We start from the raw sequence: 15143 nt of genomic DNA, 5'->3' as shown, positions 1-15143 counted from the left end.
TTTTGCAGACCAGTGACTGTCAAGTCATGTCAAATAAATCAAGATGGGTGAGACTTTGAGTTCCCCTTATGAGGTTTAGGGCTGAAGATGTGCAAATGATTCACAGAGGCCAGTGCAGAGCTAGCAGTGGACTGAGGGACACAGCGGGGGCTCTCTGTAAGGGCTCGACTTCTACTGGAGTATCCATGTGTGATCTCATCAAAAGAGAGACCACAAACAAGTGGCTACACTTTCATTTTATGCCTTTGCGTTGGCCAGGAATGAAAGCATGACTTGTGGCAACAAGCCCACACTGGTTTTTGCAGGCAACTTCAACAGCATATCCACAGTGGAACCAGGGTGCCTCCAGGCCACATCTGCCGAAGCCCACTGTTATCAACCCTCTATGACCAAAAGGATAGAAGGAATGCATTGCATGTAACAGGTCTACAGTAATCAGATTACAACAATGGTTAATGCCATATATTAGATACTGTAGGGTTACAGTAAGGCAAGGCAAGGCAAGGCAAGTTTATTTATATAGCACTTTTCAACACAAGGCAATTCAAAGTGCTTTACAAAAAATGAAAGACATTAAGCATTAAAAAAGAAAAGCTAATAAAATAAACATTAAAAGGAAAAATACATGGATAAAAGTTACAGTGCAGTTTAAGATATGAATAGTTCAATTAAAAGCAGCGACAAAAAGAAAAGTCTTCAGCCTGGATTTAAAAGTAGTCAGAGTTGCAGCGGACCTGCAGGTTTCTGGGAGTTTGTTCCAGATATTTGGAGCATAATAACTGAACGCTGCTTTACCATGTTTAGTTCTGACTCTGGGGACAGAAAGCTGACCAGTCCCTGAAGACCTGAGAGATCTGGATGGTTCATAATTTAGCAGGAGGTCAGTAATGTATTTTGGGCCTAAACCATTCAGTGCTTTATAAACCAGCAGCAGTATTTTTGAAATCTATTCTTTGACACACAGGAAGCCAGTGTAAAGACTTCAGAACAGGAGTGATGTGATCCACTTTCTTAGTGTTAGTGAGGACTCGAGCAGCGGCGTTCTGAATCAGCTGCAGCTTTCTAATAGATTTTTTAGTGAGACCTGTGAAGCAGGGTTTCCGCTAGGATTTTTTCTCGCCGGTCAAATGTCCGGGCAGAATTTATTTTACCGGACTAATTTGAAACTTACCGGTCATATTTCAATAATAATAATAATAGTTGTGTAGCAGAGTCTCCGTTAGCAGGTAATTACCGGACTATGAGCGGATATGCTTCAGTTTAAAACTCAGTTCACGGGGCTCATTTTTATATTGCTTCAGTTTATAATCGTAACAGATCGAAAAATTCAGATTCATTTTTCAATAAATGATTCCACAAACAACACACAACATAATTATTACATTCAAACAAACTACTTGTAGTAGATCCATCCATCCATCCATCTTCTCCCGCTTATCCGTGGTCGGGTCGCGGGGGTAGCAGTTCCAGCAGAGAGCCCCAAACTTTCTTTTCCCTGGCGACATCAACCAGCTCTGACTGGGGGATCCCAAGGCGCTCCCAGGCCAGCGAAGAGATATAATCCCTCCACCTGGTCCTAGGTCTACCCCTTGGTCTCTTCCCAGCTGGACGTGCCTGGAACACCTCCCTAGGGAGGCGCCCAGGTGGCATCCTAACTAGGTGCCCGAACCACCTCAACTGGCTTCTTTCGACGCGAAGGAGGAGCGGCTCAACTCCGAGTCCCTCCCTGATGACCGAACTTCTCACCTTATCTCTAAGGGAGACACCAGCCACCCGGCGGAGGAAACCCATCTCGGCCGCTTGTATCCGCGATCTCGTTCTTTCGGTCATGACCCATCCTTCATGACCATAGGTGAGGGTAGGAACGAAAATGGCCCGGTAGACAGAGAGCTTTGCCTTCCGGCTCAGCTCCCTTTTCGTCACAACGGTGCGGTAAAGCGACTGCAATACCGCTCCCGCTGCTCCGATTCTCCGGCCCATCTCACGCTCCATTGATCCCTCACTCGAGAACAAGACCCCGAGATACTTGAACTCCTTCACTTGGGGTAAGGACTCATTCCCTACTTGGAGTGGACAGTCCATCGGTTTCCTGCTGAGAACCATGGCCTCAGATTTGGAGGTGCTGATCCTCATCCCAGCCGCTTCACACTCGGTTGCGAACCGATCCAGTGAGTGCTGAAGGTCGCAGACCGATGAAGCCATCAGAACCACATCATCTGCAAAAAGCAGTGGTGCAATCCTTAGTCCACCGAACTGCAGACCCCCCCCCCACGACTACGCCTCGAAATCCGATCCATGTATATTAATTACAAACAGGATTGGTGACAAAGCGCAGCCCTGGCGGAGGCCAACCCTCACCAGAAATGGGTCCGACTTACTGCCGAGGACCCGGACACAGCTCTCGCTTTGGGAGTACAGAGATTGGATGGCCCTGAGTAGAGACCCCCTCACCCCATACTCCCGCAGCACCTCCCACAGTAACTCCCTGGGAACCCGGTCATACGCCTTCTCCAAGTCTACAAAACACATGTAGACCGGATAAGCGTACTCCCAGGCCCCCTCCAGGATCCTTGCGAGAGTAAAAAGCTGATCCGTCGTTCCACGACCAGGACGGAATCCGCATTGTTCCTCCTCAATCTGAGGTTCGACAATCGGCCTGACCCTCCTTTCGAGTACCTTGGAGTAAACTTTCCCGGGGAGGCTGAGTAGTGTGATGCCTCTGTAATTGGCACACACCCTCTGATCCCCCTTTTTGAAAAGGGGGACCACCACCCCGGTCTGCCACTCCTTCGGTACCGTTTCCGACTTCCACGCAACGTTGATGAGACGTGTCAACCATGACAGTCCCTCAACACCCAGAGCCTTCAGCATTTCCGGGCGGATCTCATCCACCCCCGGGGCTTTGCCACTGTGGAGTTGTTTGACGACCTCAGTGACCTCCCCCCGGGAGATTGGCGTTGATCCCCCGTCATACTCCAGCTCTGCCTCTAACATAGAGGGCGGAGTTGTCGGGTTCAGGAGTTCCTCAAAGTGTTCCTTCCAACGTCCCAACACTCCATCAGTTGAGGTCAACAACGTCCCATCCTTACTGTACACAGCTTGGATGGTTCCCTGCTTCCCCCTCCTGAGGTGTCAGACAGTTTTCCAGAACAACTTTGGTGCCGCCCGAAAGTCCTTCTCCATGTCTTCTCCGAACTTCTCCCACACCCGCTGCTTTGCCTCGGCCACGGATGAGGCTGCTGCCCTTCGGGCCTGTCGGTACCTTGCAACTGCCTCGGGAGTCCCCCGGGATAACAAATCCCTGAAGGCCTCCTTCTTCAGTCGGACGGCTTCCCTGACCACCGGTGTCCACCAGGAGGTTCGAGGGTTACCGCCCCTTGAGGCACCTAGGACCTTGAGACCACAGCTCCCCGCCGCGGCTTCGGCAATAGAGGCTTTGAACACCGACCACTCTGGTTCAATGTCCCCAACCTCCACAGGAATGCCTACTTGTAGTAGATAACGTACATTATTCAGAAGTGTACATCAACTTTGAACAATAACACGGGAGAAACGGATCCTCTCTTTTCCCCTCTCCCTCTCTCTCTCCTGCCAGCCCGTCAGTTTCTCAAGCAGCTCCTGCAGCTCGCTAAACAGAGGGCGGGGCTTCAGGTGATTATGCAGAGCTGCGTGTCTCGGTCAGACTCAGCAGCTGATCTGATCTCTCTCTCGCGTCCGGTTATACTTCACTCGCGTTTATGTCCATATCGATCAGATCCAGCTCTCCTGATCGGCCTTTATAGAGAGCACCGATCAAACTATTAAGAGTGAATATCGGCCGATAATGACCGGCGGCCGATCGATCGGAGCCTCCCTAATTATTACCAGACATTTTGACCGTCAGGTTTTGAATTTACCGTTTTTTTATAAATTTTACCAGCTAAAAACCGGTAATTACCGGCTAACGGAAACCCTGCTGTGAAGACACCATTGCAGTAGTCGAGTCTACTGAAGATAAAGGCATGGACAAGTTTTTCCAAATCCTGCTGTGACATTAGTCTTTTAATCCTAGATATATTCTTTAGGTGATAGTAGGCTGATTTAGTAACTGTTTTAATGTGACTGTTGAAACTCAGGTCAGAGTCCATGACTACACCTAGATTTCTGGCTTTATCTGTTGTTTTGAACATTGCAGGCTGAAGCTCAGCGCTAACTTTTAAACGTTCTGCCTTGGCTCCAAAGACCATTACCTCAGTTTTATCTTTGTTTAATTGGAGAAAGTTCTGACACATCCAGTCATTGATTTGTTCAATGCACTTACTCAGTGTTTGAATTGGAGCATAGTCTCCTGGTGAAATTGTTACGTACATTTGTGTGTCATCTGCATAGCTATGGTAACTTATTTTGTTGTTCTTCATTATCTGAGCCAGTGGTAGCATGTAGATGTTAAAGAGAAGAGGCCCCAAGATGGAGCCTTGAGGAACCCCACATGTCATATTTGTAAACTCAGATGTGTATTTACCTATAGAAACAAAGTTGTTTCTGTCCTTTAAGTAGGATTCAAACCAATTTAGAACTGTTTCCGAAAGTCCCACCCAGTTTTCCAGTCGGTCTAGTAATATGCTGTGGTCAACAGTGTAAAACGCAGCACTGAGATCTAATAATACTAACACTGAAGTTCTGCCACTGTCTGTGTTTAAGTGAATGTCATTAAAGACCTTTACAAGAGCAGTCTCAGTGCTGTGGTTTGGACGAAAGCCTGACTGGAACACATCGAAACAGTTATTTAAATGCAAGAAATTACTCAACTGTTGAAAAACAACTTTTTCAATGATTTTAGATAGAAATGGGAGGTTTGATATGGGCCTGTAATTGTTCATTACTGAAGCATCTAGATTATTCTTTTTTAAGAGCGGTTTAATGACTGCAGTTTTCAGGGCCTGTGGAAAAATACCTGAGTGAAGAGATTTGTTTACTATATGAAGTAGTTCTGAGGCCATGCAAGGTAAAACATCTTTGAAAAATCCTGTTGGAATAATATCAAGGCAGCAGGAGGAGGATTTCAGAAGTTGTATAATGTCCTCTAGGTTTTTATCATTAATCTGATGGAATTGTGTCATGATGTCTGAATTGATGTTAAGTGGACACAGAGACAACACATTTGCTGTTCCTGATGCAGAGGCACTGACTGCTTGTCAGATTTTCTGAATTTTGTCAGTGAAAAAGGAGGCAAAATCATTGCACGCCCTGGTGGATAGAAATTCAGAGGCTACTGACACTGGGGAGTTAGTTAGTCTGTCGACGGTAGCAAACAAGGCACGTGCGTTGTTTTTGGTAATGATGTCAGAGAAGAACGATTGTCGTGCGTTTTTCAATTCCAAATTATAAAGGCCAAGTCTCTCTTTATAAATGTCAAAGTGAACCTGGAGATTTGTTTTTCGCCACCTGCGTTCAGCTTTTCGACATTCTCTTTTTTACGTTTTCACGGTCATGGCCTTTCTCCATGGAGATATTTTCTTCCCAGTCACTTCCTTTACCTTAATTGGAGCAATGGCATCTATAACATTTTAAATTTTTGAATTAAAATGATCTACTAGCTCATTTACTGAGGTATTAGCAGGGGCAAGTGTGGTAGAAAGATTCTGAGTAAACATTTCGCTAGTATTTTCAGTTAAATATCGCAGTAATCAGATTATAAATGCATTATAACATTTTGATAATACAGAAGTAGCTCTGAAGGGTGAACAGCACTCAGGCTGTGATAATGAAGTCTTAGCACTCGTTCATGTTGCGTAACACCATTTGTAAGTAAATAAGTACAATTATGTGTTAAATACAGTGGTTTAATTAATGTGGTTTCAAAATGTGATGTCTTCAATGTTATTTTTAAATAACACCCACAGCACAGTTTGAGAATGTCTGCCAGCAGATAATTGTTTAGTTATAAGTGCCATCTTCAACTTAACATTAGGCAAGAAAAAAAAAAGAAATAACTGAAGATCTTTTCACCTTCGTCCTAATATAATGTAATATCACAGAGCCACCTGATGTCTTTGTTTAGACCCCCTATCAGTCTAATTAAGACACTTTTTTAGGTGTCATGTCTTCCTTTTTAATTAATGATTTGCATACTGTAGGGGAGATGAAGGGGGTGAAGATGAGAGGCAAGTGTGTTACAACATCTTCCACTGTTCAGTTGCTAATTGCGCGTGTAGGTGGGCTCTTACCTTCGCAGCACCGATTTGCTCCTTCCGGAATTTTTCCAAGGGTGTAATCAACACATCATCTGCATTCTGAATCTGAGATGAAAAACATAGAAAAACACAGAGACAGACAGACGTTAGTCAGACAAAACGATGTGATCTGACTTTATGTAACCTTCTGAATAACTCAAAACGACTATTAGACGGGAAGAATATCACAAAACGATTTTAATGTAGCAGTCATTCAGTTTTATTATAATGTTCTAGCTTTATAAATGTGCCGGAAAGCGGAAATTATAGCACAAATGCAGTTGCATGGAGTCCAAACACAAGTGGAGGATGGAGCAATCACATTCATTAATATCTCTTAAACCTGTGACAATGAACAATGTGTTACTATAGGTACCCAAAATTAGCAAGGCAGAGATAAGAGATAGAGCACTCAACAATGGTTCACTAGGTAGAAGAAAATTGAGCCTTTTAATGAGAGCTGTGAAGCACCAGCATTGTCAAACCTCGCTGAAATATGACACCGCACGGCAGAGGAGGGAGCTTTACAACTTCAGCCTGCAATGAATGTAAATGTTTGAGGTGTGTCTCTGTATATTGGTGACCTCTCCTGTGCCATGACTGGAGTAAAAAGGTCTCTCGCGGAGCCTCTCCCTTCTCATTCGAGACAGGAACATATTAGGTGAGATATATTGCACCAATTACAGTCTACGGACGACCCTTGCGAGCGAGCGTTTCGGAAAGGTGCCATTAAGGTGCTGCTGAATTTCCCCAAGATGGGCTTTCATCTACCGAGATCAGATGACATCAGAATGGTGGGGCTGCTCTACAGGAGGCACCGTCACAAATGACATGGCTATAAGGTTGATTTAAGGTGTTATTCTGTGCGGTGAGTGTGTTCGATAAACTAAGGGCTGGGGTCTATAATGCATCTATGATACCAGCTCTAATTTAGAGGTGTCATCGGCCCAGATGGTCTATCAGCTTCCGAATACAGTGCACTGAACACGTACAGTTTCAGGATGGAGTTTTTGTTTTGAGCCATTCATCACGGTGCATTCTCATTGGCCCAAAATAACCCTGTCAGCTCGAGCACCCAACCAGAACGAGTGACTTCAAAAGGAGGCTTCAATCTCTCTGAGCCTGAAATGTTTCCATGTATATGTTGTGTTGTGAGTGTGTACATCTGTAACTTTGTTGTAATATTACACTGTAATTACAGTGTTATTTGTGAACCATCAACTATACACGTCTCAAACTCATATCCATGTTAATTATAATAATAATACATTTTATTTACCCTTGCGAGCATAGATATAGGTACTTGAAATGAGGTACTCAAAGACACTTTACATGTACAGGTAACATACATGACAAATCATTAAGAAAAACACTTTAAAGTTTATACATAAACAAACTAAATCATATAATATGTTCACATCCAGTGTTGGGGGTAACTGTAATTAGGCTACATTACTTAGAAAGACTGTTGTGCTTATTAACTGTAATAACTTATCACTAAATTATCTTGTTACTTGCAATACTTTAAGGTTTTCAAATATCTGCGTATTGGGAGGACAGAAAAACTAATCAAACGTCCTTTTTCACTCGCGCTACACTTGAGTTCATGAATAAGGAGACGTAGCAAAAATGTCAGAGTTGTATAGCAGAGATAAACAGGTTTGTCGCAGCGTACATTGTGGAGGCAATGTTGCCCAATTCGATGGTGGAATCTCCATCTTTCTGAAACATATTGAGCAAGATACAGGTAACGAGCGGCCTGCCGCCATCAGATAGCACCAGTGTTATGCCGCGATGGAAACTGAGGTAAAGAAAACATGGCTGATGTTCAAATAAAGAGCAGGAAACACAGGTCTGTTTATAGTGTTGCCCTTATTAGATTAAGAATGTAGTCAGAGTAGTCCAAAAGTAATGTAACTAGTGTAACTAATTACTTTCAGCAGTGGGTAATTTAGTCAAGTAAGGTATTACTTTATTTGAGTAACGACCCCAACATTGTTCACGTCGTTGTTACACCACAGTATATTATGGTTATTTGTGCTCTAATGCTGTTACTTATACTTAATCTATACTACAGTGAGCTCTTAACTGACATTTTTTGTGTAAAGAAAAGTATGGCATTCATTTAGCAAAAGATAGGGTACATGCAATGGATAATATTGTCTTTTATCGCCATTTTGATGTTACTTTTAAATTATAAATATGTTCAGTTAGAAGTTGCTCACAAAATAATAGAAAGTCAAAGGAAATTGTGCTGAAATGATAAATTGATAAGCTTAATTTGGATAGTCTAGTAGAATTAAAATATAATTGTAATATATAGCATGTATATTTCATATGGCTGTGAATGTTTAAACTGTTGACTGTTGGTCACACTATTTACATTTGGTAACTCTGACCATTATACTGAAGTATTAGACTAATGGAAAAAATAACAATTACATCAAATTACAACAATCATGAAACGTTCAAGTTACATCCCTATGGTAGAAATAAGAACTATGCAGACTGTTATGCCCTTGATTACACGTACAATATAGCCTACTATTGTAATTTAAGATAAAGTAGTTTGAAACCATTTTGACCATTTAAGGGGGTGTATACTGTATACTGTCATGAAACAAGAACCTTTTTAAATAAAAAAGAAGATATGGGAAAATATAAAGACATGTTGTTGTCATTGGAAGCCACCAAGTGTACCAATGATCGAAGGTTTCAGTATAAATAGTTGTTTTGCATTTGAATGTATGTAGAAATCACGGGAAAAGCAAATGGAAGAGAGTGCTCCTGTAAGATAAACCAAGGCAATTTGGATACAAGTAGTGACACTCCATTAGGTACGTACACTAGAGGACATTTGACGGGCATCAAATCTAGCGGTTATAATCCTGCAGTCATATCCCAGCCATCATGTTATCTACTGTGTCAACAGCGAGAATTATGCCACTCTGCCAGGGTGATAATGTAATTTCCTCAGTCTTATCTCCCATTCCTTTTGCCTAATTGAGCTTGCAGTATTACCGTGCTGCAAACGTGGATTTTGTAATACCATAATTTCCTTTTTCTTTTTTCAGCTCAATGGACGGGACAATTTAATATTCAGCGCTATAAACTTTGAGATTATGGTCTTATATTCACAACAAAATTAACACCTGAAACCTGACTGTGTACAATATGTGGATGTTTTATGATGACAGCCAGAAACCTATTATCAATTGTTAATTTAAAAAAACTTGACAGAGGAGTACCGTTAGTGGTAATCTGCACACACAATATCCAAATCAATGCAGAATATAGACAACGAATATAATTAGCATGTGAGGATTCTTCATCACTTTTGATTATCAATAATCCCATTCAGATATGTGTAAGAGGGCAACTTATTCAATACTCAAAAGATTCACTTTCAAACTGACATTATGCCGAAATGCCCTCAGCAACAGCCTCTCTAAACAGGATTAAATCCATATGAGCGAGCACAGTGTAATGCTTGAAAGGATGCAATAGCGCTAAGCAATTTCATTACCAGATAGGGGGAGGAATGTCAATATGACATATTTCCCCAGCGCCGGCTTTATAGTCCAAATATCAGACGGATCAGAAGTGTTGCTCCGAGGTTCATTTGCAGAGACAAATCAGATGGACACCAATGCCACACCAACTTAAATAGAAGAAAATGTACCCATGTATATGTTCCTTGGATACATTTAGACTTTGTTTCAATATGTATATGTATACTCTCTATAGTTTGGAAACTCTGCCTCATGTATATGTGCCCATAACCAACACATTCATATGTTTTCCAACATTTACAATGCACAAATTATTTTTTACCGTGTGCATTTAGAGGCATAACTCACAGTGAAGTCCACAGACAACAATAGCAAGCTCTTGTTAGACCTTATAACTACATTTGGGACCAAACCTCTTCGTTGTTAGATCTATTGAAATAGCTGAAGTGCATAAACATCTCAGATTGCATTTGATTACTTCCTGAGGATTGGTTTTTGTAATTCTGTTCTTATATGCCCTATACTGTAGATTATAATAATTGTAGCATTTGACTTTGAATATCCCTGTCTTATTGCAATTGAGCATGCACGTCTATAACTGGGCAGTAAATAACATTGATAGGCTTTTTTGCGGTTTCTTTTTGACAATGTACTCACAGCAAAAAGCCAGCTTAATGCACCTAAAGCCCTGTTTCTTCACCGCAAATCAACTGCATCTCTGTGTTTACGCACAAACACAGACACACACACACACACACACACACACACACACACACACACACACACACACACACACACACACACACACACACACACACACACACACACACACACACACACACACACACACACACACACACACACACACACACACACACACACACACACAACAGTCCTGCTACTTTTTTTTACTGGTTGAGGAGTCGTCATAAAAGCCTGCTCGCATGCTGCATTTAAATGAACAAGCCCTTCTTTTTTTATTGTGGTTCAGCAATGTCAGTCTTGCATACAATATCCAGGCAAAAGTGAGAGTTCTGGAAAAGGTCACCTGGGCTTTGACAAGCATGTGTTTTATTGACTGTGTTTACATCTGCCAACTATGACAATTGATTAAGGTCAAAAAGGTGAGACTGTTGTTAAGACTCACCTAATTGTGATTTACATGGACCAACGCTGTTATGATTGTAATAAATGCCATTATTTTGTAGCCAACCTTGCACAACCGTGTTTACGAGACATTAATAGAAACAGCCATCTCATCAAGAAGGCATTTGGCCTGCGATGCTTTGTTTCAATGTCTGCTGTTTGTAGAGGACTGTGATGAGGATTCAAGTGGTGAAAAAACACCAATTTAGCGTCTGCAGAGACAATCAGACTTTCTCAAAGTTTAACAAGCTCTTTTAGAACAGTAGAAACACAGACAATTGCCGGTCATGTGGTTTTATCCATTGTATTTTAATTATTCATGATACTGAGAGACCATAAGGACGTCTCCAGGTTATAAATACTTATTTATTGATTATGCATACTGACAGTGGCCTTCATTCTTTGGAGTGATTACATTCTTCTATTAGGTTCAGATGTCCTGTGTGACTGATAGACTAAAGGATTTGACAGTGAAATGACGCTGATTGGAATGTATAATTGTGTCAATTTATTCATATCCAGCAATGACAGAGAGTGTAGGCGAGGAATGTTAATAAGGGCTGCTGGTAGAGCTTCTGAGTGGAACACGGAACGGATGTGCTCTCCTTATATGTTAGACATACACGGTGTCTCCAGTCATATTACCGCTGATGATAGCCAGCAGCATCAAATAACAATATCAGCATCTCACGCACCAATAATCACAACGGCAGCATCAGCAACCAAAAGGAATTAGCCTAAATCATTAAAGTAGATGAGAGCAAAGCCCCCACAACCTAATTAATGTGTTAAATGCATAATAAACATTATTGCCCTCATCATGGTGACAGGCGTCCCATTTAATGCTGACGGTGTGACCTTTATCAAAAGAGGGAGTGCTATAGCTGTGTGTTTCACTCCCTTCAGTCTGCAGATTGTTGTGGGGGGAGCTCTGTGTGTGTTTCTGTGTGTGTTTCTGTGTGTGTATGTGTGGTAACAATCTCATTGCAGAGCTAAATCTTTATCTGGTGCAGCACTGGCACCTGCAGCAAGCTGAAAAGTCATCCTCCCGTCACTTTTATGAGCTTTGAAATCAAAACAAACCCTCTGCAGAGTCGCAGACCAGTGTGGGTGAAGATGTGACACATTTGTCCTACTCATTTCATTGGAGAGTAAGCTTTTAAGCAAGGATATGAAGCAGCCGCTGGGATGGAGACAGGAGCTGGTTTGTGGGTCCTGTGAGGATTTCCTGTTGTTTGTTTAAAGTACAGTTTGGCTGCTTTTTATATATTATAATGCCTTTTGATACCAGAGCGTGAGGCTGCTGTAGAGCAGTTGTCTGTTTGTTTATCTGTGAGTATTTAGATGCTTTTTCAAATGAAGGGGTTGGTACACAGAGAAGCAATCGCTAGTAATTTACAGATTTAAGGGATAACTGTACAAACCCCATGGTCTTTCATTTTTCGGGGATAAGTTGACCCTGATAACTTTGGATCACAAAACGCCCCACTTATACAGCACTTGGTGCAATATATTCTGAACAAATACGCCTCAAATTAGAGCTACACCCATTAGTTTAAGTGCTAGATAAATGGACAGATAAACATACAAAATAATTGGACATTATATTAATCATTATTTATTTTTCATGCAAAAACGTCAAGAAATGCTGTGTTTTCATGCTTTGAATAACTGGGGAAAACACTTTTAGTGACTTGAAACACATCACATTAAATATGTACTCAGCTGGGCTAAAAGGCAGAAACTTAAAAATAGTAATATTATTAACTTATAATGCGTGTCAAAAGAGGACTCTTTGTGGAGAGAGCTATTGCACAAGTACTGCTTTCCCCACACTGCAGTCCCACTGCACTTACAACACCACCCAACTGCCGTCATAACAAATTCAATTGGATCCTAAAAAATTTAGCTAGCTGTCAGTAAGTTAGTAAAGCTGCCATGCGGAGTTCACTGAGTACTCTGATTGAGTGAGATCATTTGTCTGGAAAAGTCACACAGCTACTTAAGTAGCATATTTAAAATGGATTAATGTATGCCTAGTGAACAGGTTGATGTAGCGGAACATAAACATGCTGCTTTCTGCTGAATCCATTCTCTCCTGAGCAAGGATGAATGACAGGAAATGCATCATGTCAGCAAACAGCTCTTCTAAAAGGCCTTCTTTGCTCTCCACACTTTCCAAGACTGTTTACATCAGAAAAGAACAAGGCTTTCCATCAGAGAAATCTGTGATACTGCTACACTAAAGTGACACAGAAGCAGAGCAGCGAGAGGAAAGGGAATCACTGCAGTGCAGCATGAACGGTGACATTCATCAGCTCTATCAGGTTTGCTCTCTAGAATCGCCATCACGTGATCCTGAGATCCACCTGGGAATGCACTGAGTCAATACGTCTCGTTTTGTTGAACTAACTCGGGTTTGCCGGAAAATCTGCAGGATGGAAGGAGTTTCGATCTTTGCCTGAGGTGCTGATCTTTTTCGACATTCTATGTTGAATAAAAACAAAGTGAGAATTAAACATAAATTAGATTGAGATACACGAAGATAGGATAAATAGATAACGACCTGTTTTCTCTACTTCACACTGAGCTGCTATTAGAGGAAACTCAGGACCTAAAATTGGAATAACAAACTCCTTGAATCGTATTACATGTACAGAAAACATCTGTTTCTTTGGTGTAAAAAACATTAAGTCAATATTAATGTATTGAAATTTTAGTTCAAATCTTACATGCAAGCCAGGATTTATTTTCTCTGTCGTCGTAGTTTATTTAAAGGTCCCATGTCATGCTTTTCTGGTTATTACCCGTCCCCTTGTGTGTTATGTAGCTTTTTCTGCATGTAAACGGTCTGCAGAGTCACAACCCCTCAAAGTACATCCTGTAGCGAGTAAAACTCTAACACAGAAAAGACCTGTCTGTGCTGCCCCAGAACGCCTCGTTGGACATTTCTCTTTTTCTTCCTGGGTACAGTGACGTATTTAGGTACAGTGACGTAACGTAACGGCTCCTCACACACACGTACAGTAACAGCTTCCTCACGCACACACACACTCAATCTTTTCTCAGCTGCAGCTCTGCGGATTTCTCATCCGAGACGGCGGGATGCGGCGGGATGCGGCGGGATGCGGCGGGATGCGGCGGGATGCGGCGAGGCTGCGAGTCTGTGTGTGAGCACACACACAAACGCCAGGCTGTGGGTGTGTGTGTGTGCTCGGGCTGGTTTCGGGCTGGGTTTCGAGCTGGGTTTCGCTGTGTCTCGCTGTTTCGCAGACGGCCACTGGGCTCACAGGGAGGGGGGGCAGGAGCTCCAACAAGCCGTGTAGGACAGAGAGTGAATACACATACTATACAGAGATGCTGTGTGAGAAACCAATGTGAGTTTGGAAAATTGCAAAATATAAATCTATTTTAGTAGACCTCAACAATGGAATTATGATCAATAGAAATGGCCATGACATGAGACCTTTAAAGTATACTGTCAGTGGAAGAAAAAGCTGATTCCGGGAACGTTTTTGACTTCTAGTGCATCTATGTGTGTGGACCATTATGAGTTACACACTGATATCTTGGCTCGAACTAACTGAGTTTCATTTTAGCTATGTGGTGGTCTGGTGGATAGCACAAAGGAATTGATACTGTGTTTCAAATACGTTTCTGACTTTCATTAAACAAGCCACCATGGAGGTTGCTGGTAACAAAGGCCGCCTTTATTCACACTGTTGTTTCAGGGTCAGCGGGACATTCCTCAGTTCACAGGCCTGCACACATGTTACCCACAGAGCCCAGTTACCGTACTGTTCAATCCTGAGAACCAGCAGCAGACAGAGACACACTTTATACCATTTCAGTGGCATAGACAAATTATGTATAATTCAACATTTATAAAAGGCTGTCGAAGAAAATATAAACCAAAGGAAAACTTTTAAACATAAATGCAAAGCCGTGCAGCAAATCATCTTATGGGAATTTAAGAGTGTTTGCAGTTTATCGCATAGAGGAGCAGGAAAAAGGAATTGTATTCTGCACATAATTGAGAGGGTGCTAGAGCTTTTTGATATTGTCCACGTTTTGGGAGATAACTCTAAACAACAGATAGTATTCATACTTATTTTCAAATTCAAAACTAATGAGATGAAAAAATATGTCTAAATGTAATCTAAATAGCTATTAAGCTCCCCATTAAGAGTAGGTTTAAGACTTTCCTTGTTGTCAAAGCTTGTAGTTAGAGCTGGCTCAGGCTTGCCTTGAACCAGCCTCTAGTTATAGGCTT

At 41.9% G+C, this 15143-nt stretch overlaps 1 protein-coding gene across 2 annotated transcripts in view; it reads right to left on the bottom strand.

Annotated features, from left to right (window-relative positions):
• The window catches only part of LOC117457258 (rho GTPase-activating protein 42), a 90537-nt gene that overhangs the window by 27752 nt on the left and 47642 nt on the right, over positions 1-15143 (bottom strand). For both annotated transcript variants that reach the window (XM_034097220.2, XM_034097222.2), the window contains exon 4: positions 6207-6278. In XM_034097220.2, coding sequence (XP_033953111.1) covers positions 6207-6278 — 72 coding nt within the window. The remainder of the gene's footprint in view (positions 1-6206; positions 6279-15143) is intronic.

This window comes from Pseudochaenichthys georgianus, chromosome 13 (genome assembly GCF_902827115.2).
Source record: "Pseudochaenichthys georgianus chromosome 13, fPseGeo1.2, whole genome shotgun sequence".
Lineage (NCBI taxonomy): Eukaryota > Metazoa > Chordata > Actinopteri > Perciformes > Channichthyidae > Pseudochaenichthys > Pseudochaenichthys georgianus.
This window is presented reverse-complemented; position numbering and strand designations above follow the sequence as displayed.